Source organism: Lepidothrix coronata, unplaced genomic scaffold (assembly GCF_001604755.1).
Source record: "Lepidothrix coronata isolate B3197 unplaced genomic scaffold, Lepidothrix_coronata-1.0 Scaffold20, whole genome shotgun sequence".
Classification (NCBI taxonomy): domain Eukaryota; kingdom Metazoa; phylum Chordata; class Aves; order Passeriformes; family Pipridae; genus Lepidothrix; species Lepidothrix coronata.
Genome location: NW_016690200.1, coordinates 508,391 through 521,810, shown reverse-complemented (window position 1 = coordinate 521,810; position 13,420 = coordinate 508,391). Strand labels below are relative to the sequence as shown.

General features: G+C 36.0%; 1 protein-coding gene across 2 annotated transcripts in view; it reads left to right on the top strand.

The window, feature by feature from the left end:
• SEMA3A (semaphorin 3A) overlaps positions 1-11,104 on the top strand; it is a 281,004-nt gene extending 269,900 nt beyond the window's left edge. For both annotated transcript variants that reach the window (XM_017807832.1, XM_017807833.1), the window contains 3 exons: positions 1,250-1,317; positions 6,914-7,056; positions 8,586-11,104. In XM_017807832.1, the coding sequence (XP_017663321.1) occupies positions 1,250-1,317; positions 6,914-7,056; positions 8,586-9,041 (667 nt within the window). In that variant the 3' untranslated portion in view covers positions 9,042-11,104. The remainder of the gene's footprint in view (positions 1-1,249; positions 1,318-6,913; positions 7,057-8,585) is intronic.
• Positions 11,105-13,420: the final 2,316 nt, after the last annotated feature.

Here is a 13,420-nt window from a genome sequence, read left to right as displayed (position 1 = left end):
GAAGAGAGATGGTCTGTACGGCAGAACAATGGCTTTTAAAAATGTGGGCTGTTGTCACAAGGGAGTGACCAACAGGGCTTTTTACAAGGCTACTTGACTTTTGCATATCCGTTGCTGGATCCCATAATCTGAAATCGCAGCACTGTTCAGCAGCCTAATCCTCTTTGTTCTCCTCTAATTTTGCAAGCCCTCAGGCTTTCTCCGATTCCTAAAGTAAAGTGCTCTCACTTGAAACACATCTTTGTTTGCCTTGTTCTTTTTTCTTTCTTTTTATGTGAAAGCTTTTCTCTGGCTCAGTTGAATTTCGTGTCACAGCTATTTAAATAAAAATAGGAACAGACAAAGAGAGAACAACACATGCAAAATAAAACTGTATAGAAAAGCTCTCTTTTCTGAAATACATTTTTTTAGCACAGATCAATATGTTTTTCAAAAGAGCCAATAGAATTCAAACTGGGGAAAAATATACTAGGTTAAAAGGACATACAATCAAAGGTAGAACTCAGACTCAAGCTACAAAAAGTGGAATAAACAGCATTTCAAAATCTTCCTTTTCAAGTGTTTTATTCTGTTTATTCTAAAGACAAAGCCATTTGCAACAGTTATGTAAAAGGTTTTTTCAGAAATGTTCTGGTGGAATCTGTAGTGGCTGAAATGATCTATGTAGTTTAATTTAGGGTTTGTAGAAAATACAGCACTTCAGTGTTCTTTGAAAGCCACCCATCCTAACATTTCATCTATCTAAAAGGTGCCACAATATTCAAAGTATTCTGTACTTGCAGAACAGCTGTAGCTTCTTCATGGGTTTTGATGCATTTTAAACTGTACTATATATATTTTAATCCCTCAGCAATCCTATATCTATGAATCAAGTAATGAATTTGTCTGTAATCAATATTGCCCACACAGTGAAAATAAACATCATATTTTATGTAGTATATCTTTAATATTAATAATTAGTATTGAATTATTTTAATTATTGAATTATTTTAATTTAGTTTCTCAGTGCAAGAGATATGTATTTAGCAGTTTCTGAAGACTTTATCTGTAAGAGTAAAGCCTCATTCTACAAACCGTGACAATGCACAGAATATAGTAGTAGCAATATGATTTCCTTCCTAGTGTAGTTTAGATGCCCTTGTGACTTCTGTAATTATATATGTTCCACTCATTGCTCTTCAGTCACGGCGAATGTGTGTGCTGACCACTTGAGAAGGTCACTAACAGATTTCAAATATGATATTTGCAGGCGTACTAGACGACAAGACATCCGAAATGGAGACCCGCTTACCCACTGCTCAGACCTGCAGCATCACGGTGAGTTACGGGCACCACTGAAGTGCAACTAATTTGTATGTAATTTACAGACTGTGCATGAGTAGAGTAGGAAGCATGTCAATGATTTGTTGGTGAAATTGTCTCGAACATCTGTGAAAGATGAATATGATACATCATTATCCCAGTTTAGATAGCTTACGATGGGCTGGATCAGACACTAAAGAATATTTGGATTTTTTTGTTGTTGTTTTCCTCAAGTTAACAGTTTTAAACATTTTAATTTTCCTGCTTCTTTTACCTGGTACTATACCATCAGGTTAGGAGTATTATATCAGAAAAGACTTGTATCTCCTTCAGGATGGCAAGAAATATGTACATATTGTTTTATATAGTTTGCATAAGATAATAAGCAAACGTGTTTGTAACTACCTTGGCAAAATGTGGAATGACCTTTGTTGTAGGTGTCACACTAAAAGCTGTTAAGATCAGGATGTTCCTTGCAGTAGGCCTGTCCCATATGCTTTCAGCATGAGTTTTCTTGGACATATTTTGGTTTGGTTTCTTGTCAGCTGTTTCATTTTCACAGTGTATTGATCAGATTCCTTTCTGGACTTAAGTTTGACTGATAAACTTCACACAGTTACTAGTTTGTTGCCAAACTTTTCAGAAGACCTTGACTCAGAAGATTAAAAATGTCCCTTTTGCTGTAAGCGGAGGGAACACTTAGGCAATACTTCCCCCTGCTGGAAAAAAGTGAATCTTTATGATTGTAGTAGGTCTATATGCACACAGAATATTCTGAGTTGAAAGGGACCCACAAGGATCATTGAGTCCAGCTCATAAGTGAATGGCCCATATGGGGATCAAATGCATAACTTTGGTGTTATTAACACTATGCTGTAACCGAGTTAATCCAAGGGTTAAACCTCTGGACAGATCTCTGGGATAAGGAGGTGACTGAAAATGGAGATAGCTCAAAATCCTCGTGTCCTTCCAGTCCATGTAATAACAAAAATGATAAATAATCCAAAGTTGTACTTCTGTGTCAGCTATAATTCACCACTAATACATTTCACGAATAGTTTTCTCTGTGTTCCTTTCAATCATTTGAAACTCACAGCTAACATTACTATAGCTTTTCTTTTTACTTCTTGATTGTCAGACTCAGGCCAAGTTACTCAGAAGGCAAAAGGATTTGTAAAAATGCATGAATAGATTGTGATCAGTCTGTAGTTGTCACACTTTGAGAACTCACGAGAACTGGTTTAGATTTGAACTAGTCAATTGGCACTAGTAGAAAGTTCAAAAATTTCATGTTGCATCATATCAAGTAATGCAAATACAGTGCAGATACTGAGGCTGAGATGACATTTCCCGATAGAAAAATTTCATCAGGCACTAAATGTTGATTTTAATACCAGCAGAAGTGTGTCTTAGCTTTACCTTTTTACTCATGACATGTTACTCATGAGTAAAAATATGACCTGGCCTACCACGTGTCTTTCATTTTAATGTTTTCTAGCCATTGCCTGCTGTGCTTTATACAACTGCAGGTTTGTTCTTTATTTTCATAGGTGAAAAAAGCATTTCAAAACACTTTGGGGTTTTTTATATCTTCCCATATTTGGTAAGCATGTTTATCTGATAAAGATATGTTCTGTCCAAAGGGAAAAGAGTAATACAGTTTTGCAGTAATCCAGAAATGCATTTTTTTTCATTGCAACAATCATGGTACCCCTGATCACAAGGAGCTTTGATACAGCTTTGTCAAAATGAGAATAGCAAGTATCAGTAAGTTACAAAGAATACTGAGGGAATGTAGCTCTGGATCTTAGACTTGAAGGATGCACTGTCAAAATGCTTAATGAATGGTTTAGACTGGTCTTGAGATAAATTTTCTCTAAATTAATTGAGCTGTAAATCTATTACATTTTCCTATATTTACATGTCATTTACACATGATCGCACAGTATGTGATTACAGATGACTGCATGGCCTATGCCAGCTTCCTAGGCCAACTTATGCTGAGTTTTTTCCTTGGTTGTGACTAGTACTTTTCTGGACAACAGATGACGAATTGGGTTTGCTTACAGCCACAAATAAACTCCAGCAATAATTTACTACTTGTCTGCACATTCACTTGCAGTAACTACCAGTTGATTCTTCAATAAAAACATAAAAAAAGAAAAATCTCACTTTTAAAGATATTGCAGAAAACAACTTTGTGATCAATCTGAAGCACTAATGTTTTTAATAAGGTTTACATGGCTCTTTCCATTGCCCTTTGTTGCAAATGTATAAGAACTGGTATAAAATGACTACACAACAACATTAGAGGGAGCTGAGGATCCTTAGCTGTACCGATGTTTGGCCAGACATTAATGCTTAAATCTAAAAGCATGGACACCTTTGTGTCAGCTAAAGAACAATCTTTTTTAAGCATAACACACACGTGCTATCAAGAAGTTAATAAAAGCTTTTTTTTCTTTTCTTTTTTCTTTTTTTTTTTTTTTTTTAAGAGTTTGTAATAGAAGAGACACCTTTTTGAGCTGATTTATCCCAGGGCAAGTTCAAAGAATCACTCTTGAGTTAAACTATATAGTAAGATTGATTCATCTGCAAAGCTGTCTTGGTATAACTACTTGGCCTTTCATACTTCTTTGGTTATGTCAGAAATTATATACTTCAAGGATATTTATCAGGGTAGTAAACTGATACTGCTGTTGGGTTCATTTTGGAAATTACTGCTCTCAGACAGGATTTTGGGCTAAATTTCATAACCAACTTCACGATTTCTATACTTTTCTAATTCCTCCACCTGCTTTTCTGGACTTCCTAGGCTTTCATTCTTCCTTCTAGTCTCTTCAGCTTCTCCCTCAGTCCCAAAGCTGCACTCTGATCCTGTGATTATTTGATCACTGCTTATTTTCTTGCACTCCATGTGCTAAATGTTACATGGACTTTATAGACATTTCTGGACCTGCCTTCTGCTCCCTTAAATCATGGCAATGGAAACTCAAGGATCTCCTAAATGCTTCCTCTCTCATCTGTCACCCATACTTTATTTTCTGCAGCTGTGAAGAAATTTAAAGAGGGCTTCACTCACTTTCCATGGTGTTCTCTAACACACTAGAATGTCATAGATCAGATCCAAGAAAACAGAAGTTTGAAATGGTGTCAGAGCACCCAGTTTCAAACAAAAACTTGTGACTAGCTCCTTAGATACAAAGATATCCTAGGTATTAAGATTTCCAGCAGAAACTTCTCTGTTTACTTAAAATATGCCACTCCTCTTGGGCAGTGGGACTTTTGTGAAAAAAAGACCTGTTTTTGTCCTTTCTACTAACATTTAGAGTCCAGAAGATTATCTTCCTCAGATCTAATGAGACCAGTGTTACATACGCTCTGCTCCTACGTAATTCACTTGAACTCAGCTGTGTTCAGGAAAATATAGTCAGTGGTGCTGAGTAACCTGCTAGTTAAATCCACTATTTGGGATGTGGAAGATGAGGACCTAAAGTCCATTTAGGCTTAGGGAATTGACTTGATAGCTGTACTGCCAATACAGACAGCCAAAATATTGGATTCCTGTTGTTGAAGTTGGGCCATTCTGCAACCACAATTCATGGAGCCTAGGAGAGGAGTAAAAACAGAGCAGGCATCCTAGGGTGAAATCCCTGTGTTTCCATCCTTTATTCTGGAAGCCTGTAAATCACTGTTTTACAGAAACAGTTTGCTGGAGCAGTAACAGAAGTGTCCCAGGCTATAAAAGGGGACATTTCCTACTTAATGTTTTATGCTGCAGGCCTATATATGCTATCTGTTGTGGATTCCAATTCAGATATCAAACAACTTATCTCTGACTGTGTGAGGATCCTTGGCTGCCTTCTCAGCCATGTGAATTCTGTTCCTTAATCAGAGGAATTGAACAAGAAGAGTCAGTACATCATTCACAATGTTGAATCTGGACCCATAATTTATCAGCCAGTCAGTCCCAATTCCAATCTTTATCTTCCACTTCCCTTGTTTCATTGACACGAATTCACCCATGCTCCATCTCAGACCTTATCACCAGTACCCTTGGCTACATTCTCTTCCAGCTATCTCACCTTTCTCTTGCTGCTTTGCTTTCTAATTCTTTCTTCCATTGCTCCCTTTCTTCCTGACCCAGAGCTGCACTGACATTCTTCATGGGAATGTGGTTTCTGAAAGATGTCATGAAAGTTGTTTCACTTAGTTTTTTATAGAACACCCAACTTGCTTAAAAGGTCCACAATCCAGCAGAGGAAGGCAAGCAAACCCATTTCCTATTTGTTTAGTGTTAATAGGCTATTTGATGTTTTCTTGTTGAAAACTGGGCAAGCCTCAGTTCCTATTCTACCCTACATCCCTTTGCCCATCCCCTCTCAGGGCTGCAAGTCATTATTGAAAGGCATATGATTCTGTATCAACATAAACCAGGAGCTCAATTTTATTTTTACCTTTGGCTCAGTCATCTAGTAAACAGCCTGTGTTTGGTAAACAACATGGCCAATATGATAAAGGCACAGTTGGGGGCAAACAGAACTGGACAAAGGATTTCACTTAGAGGGTTTTAAATAGACATAATTTTCCTGTTAAAACATATCAAAACTTGTTCCTTAAAGATTTCCAGTGCTAAAGTTCAAAAGTGGAGAATGGAAAGAATGGCAGAGAATGGCAGAGTCAGGAAACCCCATGAGATCAACACAGTGTTAAATAGCCTACCAAGCCCTTCCTCCTCATCTACTCTTCAGGATTGTTGCTCAGTGACCACTTAATTCAATAACAGCATTTTAAAGAGCTAAGGTGGAGAGCTGAAACTTACAGCCTCTGTGGTATTGGAGAAGAATCAAATACCATATAAGTCCTATAGCTATGTGATATTTCCAGCAAGTTGATGAATATCTTGAAACATTGTTGTTACAAAAGGAAGTAATTTATTTAACTTTCTTTTTCCCCTCCCATAATGTCTGGTTTATTAACCTCATTACATTTCCATAAATTATATCAGTATGAGAGGAAATGATTAATTGAAGATCGTTTCCTCAAAAACATTATTTCTGGTCATTAACAGCTTCAGCAAACTGCAGTGCCATGTAATCTAAACACATTATACTACTTTTAAATAGCCTCATGTTTTATTACTTTGCTCTAAAGTATTATGACCATAGAGCCCAGGAGGCATCATTACAAACATTCTACAGCTACACCCTGAGTTTTCTCATTGCATACAGTTTGCTGTTAAAAATTCTTGTCATGTCCTAGATGTTTTCCTTGATGAATAATAATGAGGTTTACAGAAAATTTCACAATTAAATTCATTAACTTCCCATATTGAGATGTTAGCAGCTGTTAGGATTTAAAATACAATTAAAAAAAAAAAACCAGTAAAAACTAAAAACCTGCCAGGGATCCTTACAAAGATAGAGGTGTTGATGGAAATTTTTAAAATAGCATATTGATATGGGGAAATTTTTTTTGAAGTGTTTATTTTTAAACACTTTAAGGGAGTCCAATTTCTAAAAAAAACAAAAAAAAATTACTTAGCAATTAAGTGGGATTTTTTTCAGTAATTGTAATTCTTTTTTTCTTTTTTTTTTTCCATGCTGTACAGATAACCCAAGTGGTCACACCCTGGAGGAAAAGATTATCTATGGAGTAGAGAATAGCAGCACTTTTCTTGAGTGCAGTCCAAAATCTCAGCGTGCCGTAGTCTACTGGCAATTCCAGAAGCAAAATGACGATCGCAAAGAAGAGGTACAGTAGAAAAAAAATAAAGGGATGCAACTAATTTTCTCTATAAAGATAGACTTCAATCTGAGTCCTTCCCAGAACGATTTTAGTTTAGAAATTCTGCTAAACTTATTCTGCAATCTTATAATTTCCATTGTTCTTCACCATATTATCACTCTTATTACCATAAAATCCTGTAAGTGCTCAATAGGTTTTACAGATTGTTACAGCAGAAAACATTCATATCCTCTCCTTGCTCAGACTCCCTGCAAAACGCACTTGTTTTGCATTAGAGATACCAGAAACAGAAAAAGCTAACTACTACTATTTTGTCACCTAAAACATCATACAAGGATTATATGAACTTGAATAGCACAAAAACCTTAAAATTGCCTTTGAGAAAAAGTTTAACTGCACTCATTTAATTATACTATTTGACTGAAACATAGTCTATCAGAAGCATCCTACATACTGCATGCTCTAAGACTTTACTGCACATAAGACAGAGACAGAATGAAGAGCTGAGAACTGTAGTGGACACAAGAATATGAAAACCTGTACAGTTTTTCATCAAAAACAATATTCATAGAAGCAAAAATACTGACCTTCCCTATTTGCTTTACTCTAAGTTGATACTTTATTTAATCTCCTTCTCTTGTCACCAACATTCTTATGTTATTAATCGTCCAGGTTTTCAAGTCGTGTTACTATCAAACTAGATCACACATATCTTAAGAGAAGAATCTGCTCTGATAGTTAGAGAGGTCAACCTTGTTTTTTGCATTGAAGTATTTTTAAATACATATATATTTAAAGCTTTTTCTAAATAGTTACATTATCACCTTTAAATATTTTTGTTTTGTTTGCATAAGTAGTAAATTATTAAGAATTTATTCTCAGTGAAGAGAAGAGCAAAAAGGTTTGTTCCCTTTCTGTCTGCATCCACATGTGCATTCAGAAAATGTAGTTACATGTCATGAATTAATTCAGAAAAATACATTATTTTGAAAAGCTGCTTTTTGAATATTAAAATTTTCGTATTTAACTCTTATTTGTTTCTGTGTAAATTTCCCACTTATGCAGAATCCACTTCTATGCATAAGGGCTTTTGTAGTAAGGAACAATAGGAAGACAGAGAACCTTTCCCGTAAATGGATCTAGGTTTGACTAAAAGATAGTGATAAATGTGACTTCAGTAATATAGCCACATGGATCCATGCTGACTCTGCTGATTACAGGCTAAGGTCTTCTGTAATTTTACCAGCAAATCCATCTAACAGAGTTGATACAGATCTTTATTCAGCAGCAGCAAGGACTAAGGAATAAATTCCTAATTCCTCAAAGTCTTTGCAGGACATTGGTTTTTCCAGAGTATTTGAGGCTTTCATAACTACAGATGAATGGCAGAGGGTTTTCCATTTTTGTGAGTTTGTGAATTTTTGGCCAAGTTTTACCACTGAAAGGAGCGGTACTAAGGAGCTGGTGTGGTTAGAGGATAATGGGGCATGTATATGAAAGACAACTGTTGAAATTACCAATTTTTTCCAATACAGATAAAAGTGGGTGATCACATGATCCGGACAGAACAGGGCCTATTGCTACGAAGTCTCCACCGGAGAGACTCTGGTGTTTATTTCTGCCATGCTGTGGAGCATGGCTTCATGCAAACTCTGCTCAAAGTGACCCTGGAAGTGATTGATACTGACCACCTGGAAGAGCTGCTCCACAAAGAAGAGGATGGCGATGCCTCCAAGATCAAGGATGCTACCAACAGCATGACCCCCAGTCAAAAGATCTGGTACAGAGACTTCATGCAGTTAATCAACCACCCCAATCTCAACACAATGGATGAGTTCTGTGAGCAGGTTTGGAAAAGAGACCGCAAACAGCGCCGGCAAAGGCCTGCCAACGCGCAGGTGAACACAAATAAGTGGAAGCACCTACAGGAGAATAAAAAAGGTAGGAACAGGAGGACCCATGAATTTGAGAGGGCACCACGGAGTGTCTGAGCTTCATTACCTCTAGGAACCTCATCCAAGTAGAAACTTGTATAGACAGATAACTGGAAAAAAATGCAATATTCATGAACTTTTTCATGGCATTATGTGGATGTTTACAAGAGTGGAAAATTCAAACAATTTCCACTAGGTTTAAATAAAATCCATTTCTAACTTTCCTAGCAATTCCTTCCTCTCTGCTCTAAGATCAGAAAGACCAGAGTTTCAAGGATGATAACTCACCCAGACCTAACTTACTGTTCAAAAAGTTCTACAAGTATTCAACAGGCAAGTTTTGCTTTCTCTTTTGCCAGAGATATAAACAAAATGCTGAATTTCATGCTGTCATCTTACTGAAAAGAAAAACAACCCCCACCTTTCATCATCAGCACTACCATTTCTAGACTTATATATAAAACTGCATGAACTCATTAAGCTGATGAACGTCTAAACACGTGATCGGACACAAGGATTTTGTTCGTTTTGTCTACCAGTTCTCCTGTTTATATGTGCTAGAAGGGGAAAAACAATACTGAATGAGATTGATTGTGGAAATCTGAACAACATAAGCCATCCATCATCTGGAAGAAAAAAAATGTGGAGTACACTGGCCTACTACTGATGACTTCTTTCCGCTTTGATCTAAAGATGTATTTTATTAAAACTATAATTTAAATGTACCATGAAAAATATGCAGCAAACATTAGCTCCTTTCTAAAATAGATTAGGCTTTTTGTCTTAGAAATATTGTACTTCCTAATTATTGGATTAGAGGAAAAAAAGACAACTTCCAATTATGAGCTGCTTTACTCTTTTGTTTGGAAAAACTTCTAGGGGAGCTAGTCACACTACAGTTAACCTCCTCCCCTCTCAGTAATCTATATGACATGTAACTTCAAAGCAATTTTAAAACTAAGCTATTTTAACATGAAAGTCACTGTATAGCATGGAAGTATTCTGCATTCTGTTCTTCTAAGTATGGTATTTGAAATTATTCAACTTGTCTAATACCTAATAGATTGAACCAATGAAGAGGAGAGCATTGATTTTCAGTTGTATATTTTTTTTTAATTAAAAAAATACAAGTAGCATTAAAATATCCTCTACTAATTACACTCTTGCTTTCTTGGTTCATATTTGTGAATGCTAATATTTAAATACTGTGGCTCATAAACTGTCATATACCCATGAGCAAAGCTCATATTCAGTTTAAGGAGTTGTGTTCCCAGCTCTGTGGTAGAAATATGTCCTCACTACTGATTCTCAGTGCTCCATTCTTTCTGTGGGCCAGATCACCCAAATGCAAAGAACCAGCACTAAATAGTAACCTCAAAGCCCCATTTTGAGATCTGAGGGACAGTTTTATCTGTGGGTGAAATCTGCTGCAGTAGTCAATTGGTGAAATTCAGCTTAAGACTAGTATAATTTGGTCCTGCACTTCTGTCTTATTCTATATACAGGAGAGCAACAGGGTAAACCAGATAATGTACTTGCACCGTAAGTGTCAGTTTAGGGTTATAAGTAGTGGATTTATTCACCTCAGCACAGATGTGCCTTTGGTCCCCAGTTCTATGGTGTCCAGTTCTTTTGAGATCATCTTTCTCCAGCCTCCCATATTTTATCTTGGTAGAGTCTGTAAATGACATAATTTCAAATAATGTCATTGTGGGGAAAATTACTAAAACAAAATCCTTAGTTTGCTAAAGGAGCTTTTATATAAAAGTGTGTCTGCACTGATGACTGATCTGTTTTGTTGTTATTCATGCCAGGTTATTTAATTTATCTATTGCTACACTATCAATCAGGCTTACCAGGTACAGTATAACACAACTGCTGTGACAGCTTCTCTCACAATATGCCCAAGTCTCCTTGCCTCTCACTGATTCAAGTATCCCTCTGCTTAGCGAAGTCTTGACTTCTCGCCTCCATAGCAATTGGATTTTCACTAAGCCCAGTTACTTTGGTCCCCTTTGAATCCTTTGCAGGGGATGAACTGGCAAGATTTTTTGTCATTTAATTCTTTAGCAAAAAAATCATTGAATAGACCAGGACAGGGCTGTATGGCCATGATTTAAGAAAGCAATTGGGAATTTAGTTTTAAAGCAACTTTAAGTCTCTCTTACGTTTAACCTGACTCTTCTGAACTTCAATATGTTGTTAAATTCTCATTCTTTCGTGATGTGCTGAATAGGGATGGATTAAAACACATGTTCAGCTGTGTGTTTTTATGTACAGTAGTATTAATTTTTCAGCTCAGTTTATGATTAATTTCTGAGCATTGTTGTCAACTGAATTATTTAACCACGGAACACTCTTTAGTCTTTTATATAGGGCTATTTTGTACCATCTAGTTACTACAATCCTCTTCCTTACAAAAAGAAACAGTTTTAAAATGAACCTCAGAGAATTCAGTGGGAAAAATACAAATTGATTTCAATAGATCCTAAATGCCTTTGTTTCTTTTTTTACATATTAATGGAATTGCTATGTAACTTTTTTCTCTACCATGCTCATAGCAACTGGTTCTATAGCAACTTGCTGCAAAAAATCAAACCAAAACCAACCTCTTTTGCAATGCCTGAAGAAGAAACATATTAAATTAAGACAGAATCCTAAAATATGTTTTTCTATAGAGAGAAAGATAATCTGTGGGAAGAAAGTACAGAAGTTGCAATGTTTTTATCATAACCTGGCAGTCTCATTGGACAATTCATATGATCAGATCTTACAAACTTCAATCCAATCCTCATAGACATGAGTAGTCTTGTTTAAGACTTTTGTATTTGCTTATATAAAGAAGAGGTCAGAAGATCAAGCCAGCAGTGGAAATTTTTGGGGTTTAGGTTCATATTATGGTCAAGTTATAGCAATGTTTAATACTGACGTGAAATGAACTTTGTTTCAAAAAACATAGGCCTTGAGGAATTAATGTATAGAAAGATGCCCTGCAGCTTCAGTAAGATTCATATCCCCATTTGTGTCATTATTATTATTTAAAGCACCATAAGGTTTGAAAATAAAGATTAAAACAGTATTTCTGTAAATTGTCAATAAAACCCTCTAAGCCTCTAGTTACAGACTTTAGAAAAAATAAAGTAAAATGTTGTGTTTAAGCTGGAGAGAAATAAAGGATTTCATTTATAGCCAGAAAAATCTATTTTGTTTTGCTGTAAGATATACATCTGCAAGGAACAAAAATACATTGAATCTTTTTCTTACTCATCTACACTTTGCACTTGCACGGATCACTGAAATGGGAATTTGTTAAATGGCTCCTGAAAACTGTATGGTTATGTTAAACTATAACATCAAACTGAGAAAATGTGCGTCTTTGCAGAACAAAGTTAAATCTTCATGACCCAATAAAGTTACAATGTAAAAAAAAAAAAATTAAATTAAATGCATGTGAATGCGCATTTACTGTTCCTTTTTATGTATTATTTAGTGAATATCAATGGTATGTGTTTAATAGTTCAGTTTTTGCTACCTACACATTAGTCAAAAGAGATGTAAATATTTTTGACTAGATAAGGAGGTACAGTGTAAAGTACTGTTATCTAGAGGTACTCCATTTCGGTGTGTTCAGCAAAATACTAAAATGCAAGATTTTGCCACACAGGTGATAAGGTGGTTTATTTGCTATATCAGTGTCTAAGTTTTGCGCTTATTTAAACGCATTCCTCACTGGGTAGTAAATAATTCTGCTTCTGTATTTATCACTTCAATTCATATGGGAACTAGAAAACTGGAGAGAAAAAAAATGTAATGAAACTGCTGCTGTAAATTATTTCTTTTAGCATGTATTCAGTTGTTAAATAAACATTTCTTCCAAATATTTGAAGTTTGCTGTCTTGACTGTTTACAAGGAAACGTGCCCTGTAACCTTCATGAGCATATGGAGTGCATTGTTGCCAATATAATGCTATCAATGTACATGAGCTCTGTGTATTAGGCCAGAAGGATGGCTATTTTAATTAATGGGAGGGTTTGTTTCTTTTTCGAAGACTACAAACTAATAATGGCTGAAATGAAAGGTATGAACTTATGTTCAACCTGTCTTTTGACACAACTGCTGGGCTTTTGTGCAGATAAAGCCACACATTTACACACTCCCACCCTCCACTCTGCCCATGAACCAAACTGTAAATCAGCCTGGAAGCCATGTGAATGTGAGCAAGTTGCTGTTCTTGATGAACTTTCATTCTGTGCAATGCTAATGGCTTAGGACAGCTATGCTGCTTTCTTTTGGAACTGGCTTGCACAGACAGCAAGTAGAATAAATCAGGTTCTATCTGTTAGCAATATACCCTTGTATCCTTAGGTAAACTTAGCAGCTGTTTGAAAGTGCTTAGGGGCTCTATCTAAAAATAATATGCCAAGGCACTAAGCAC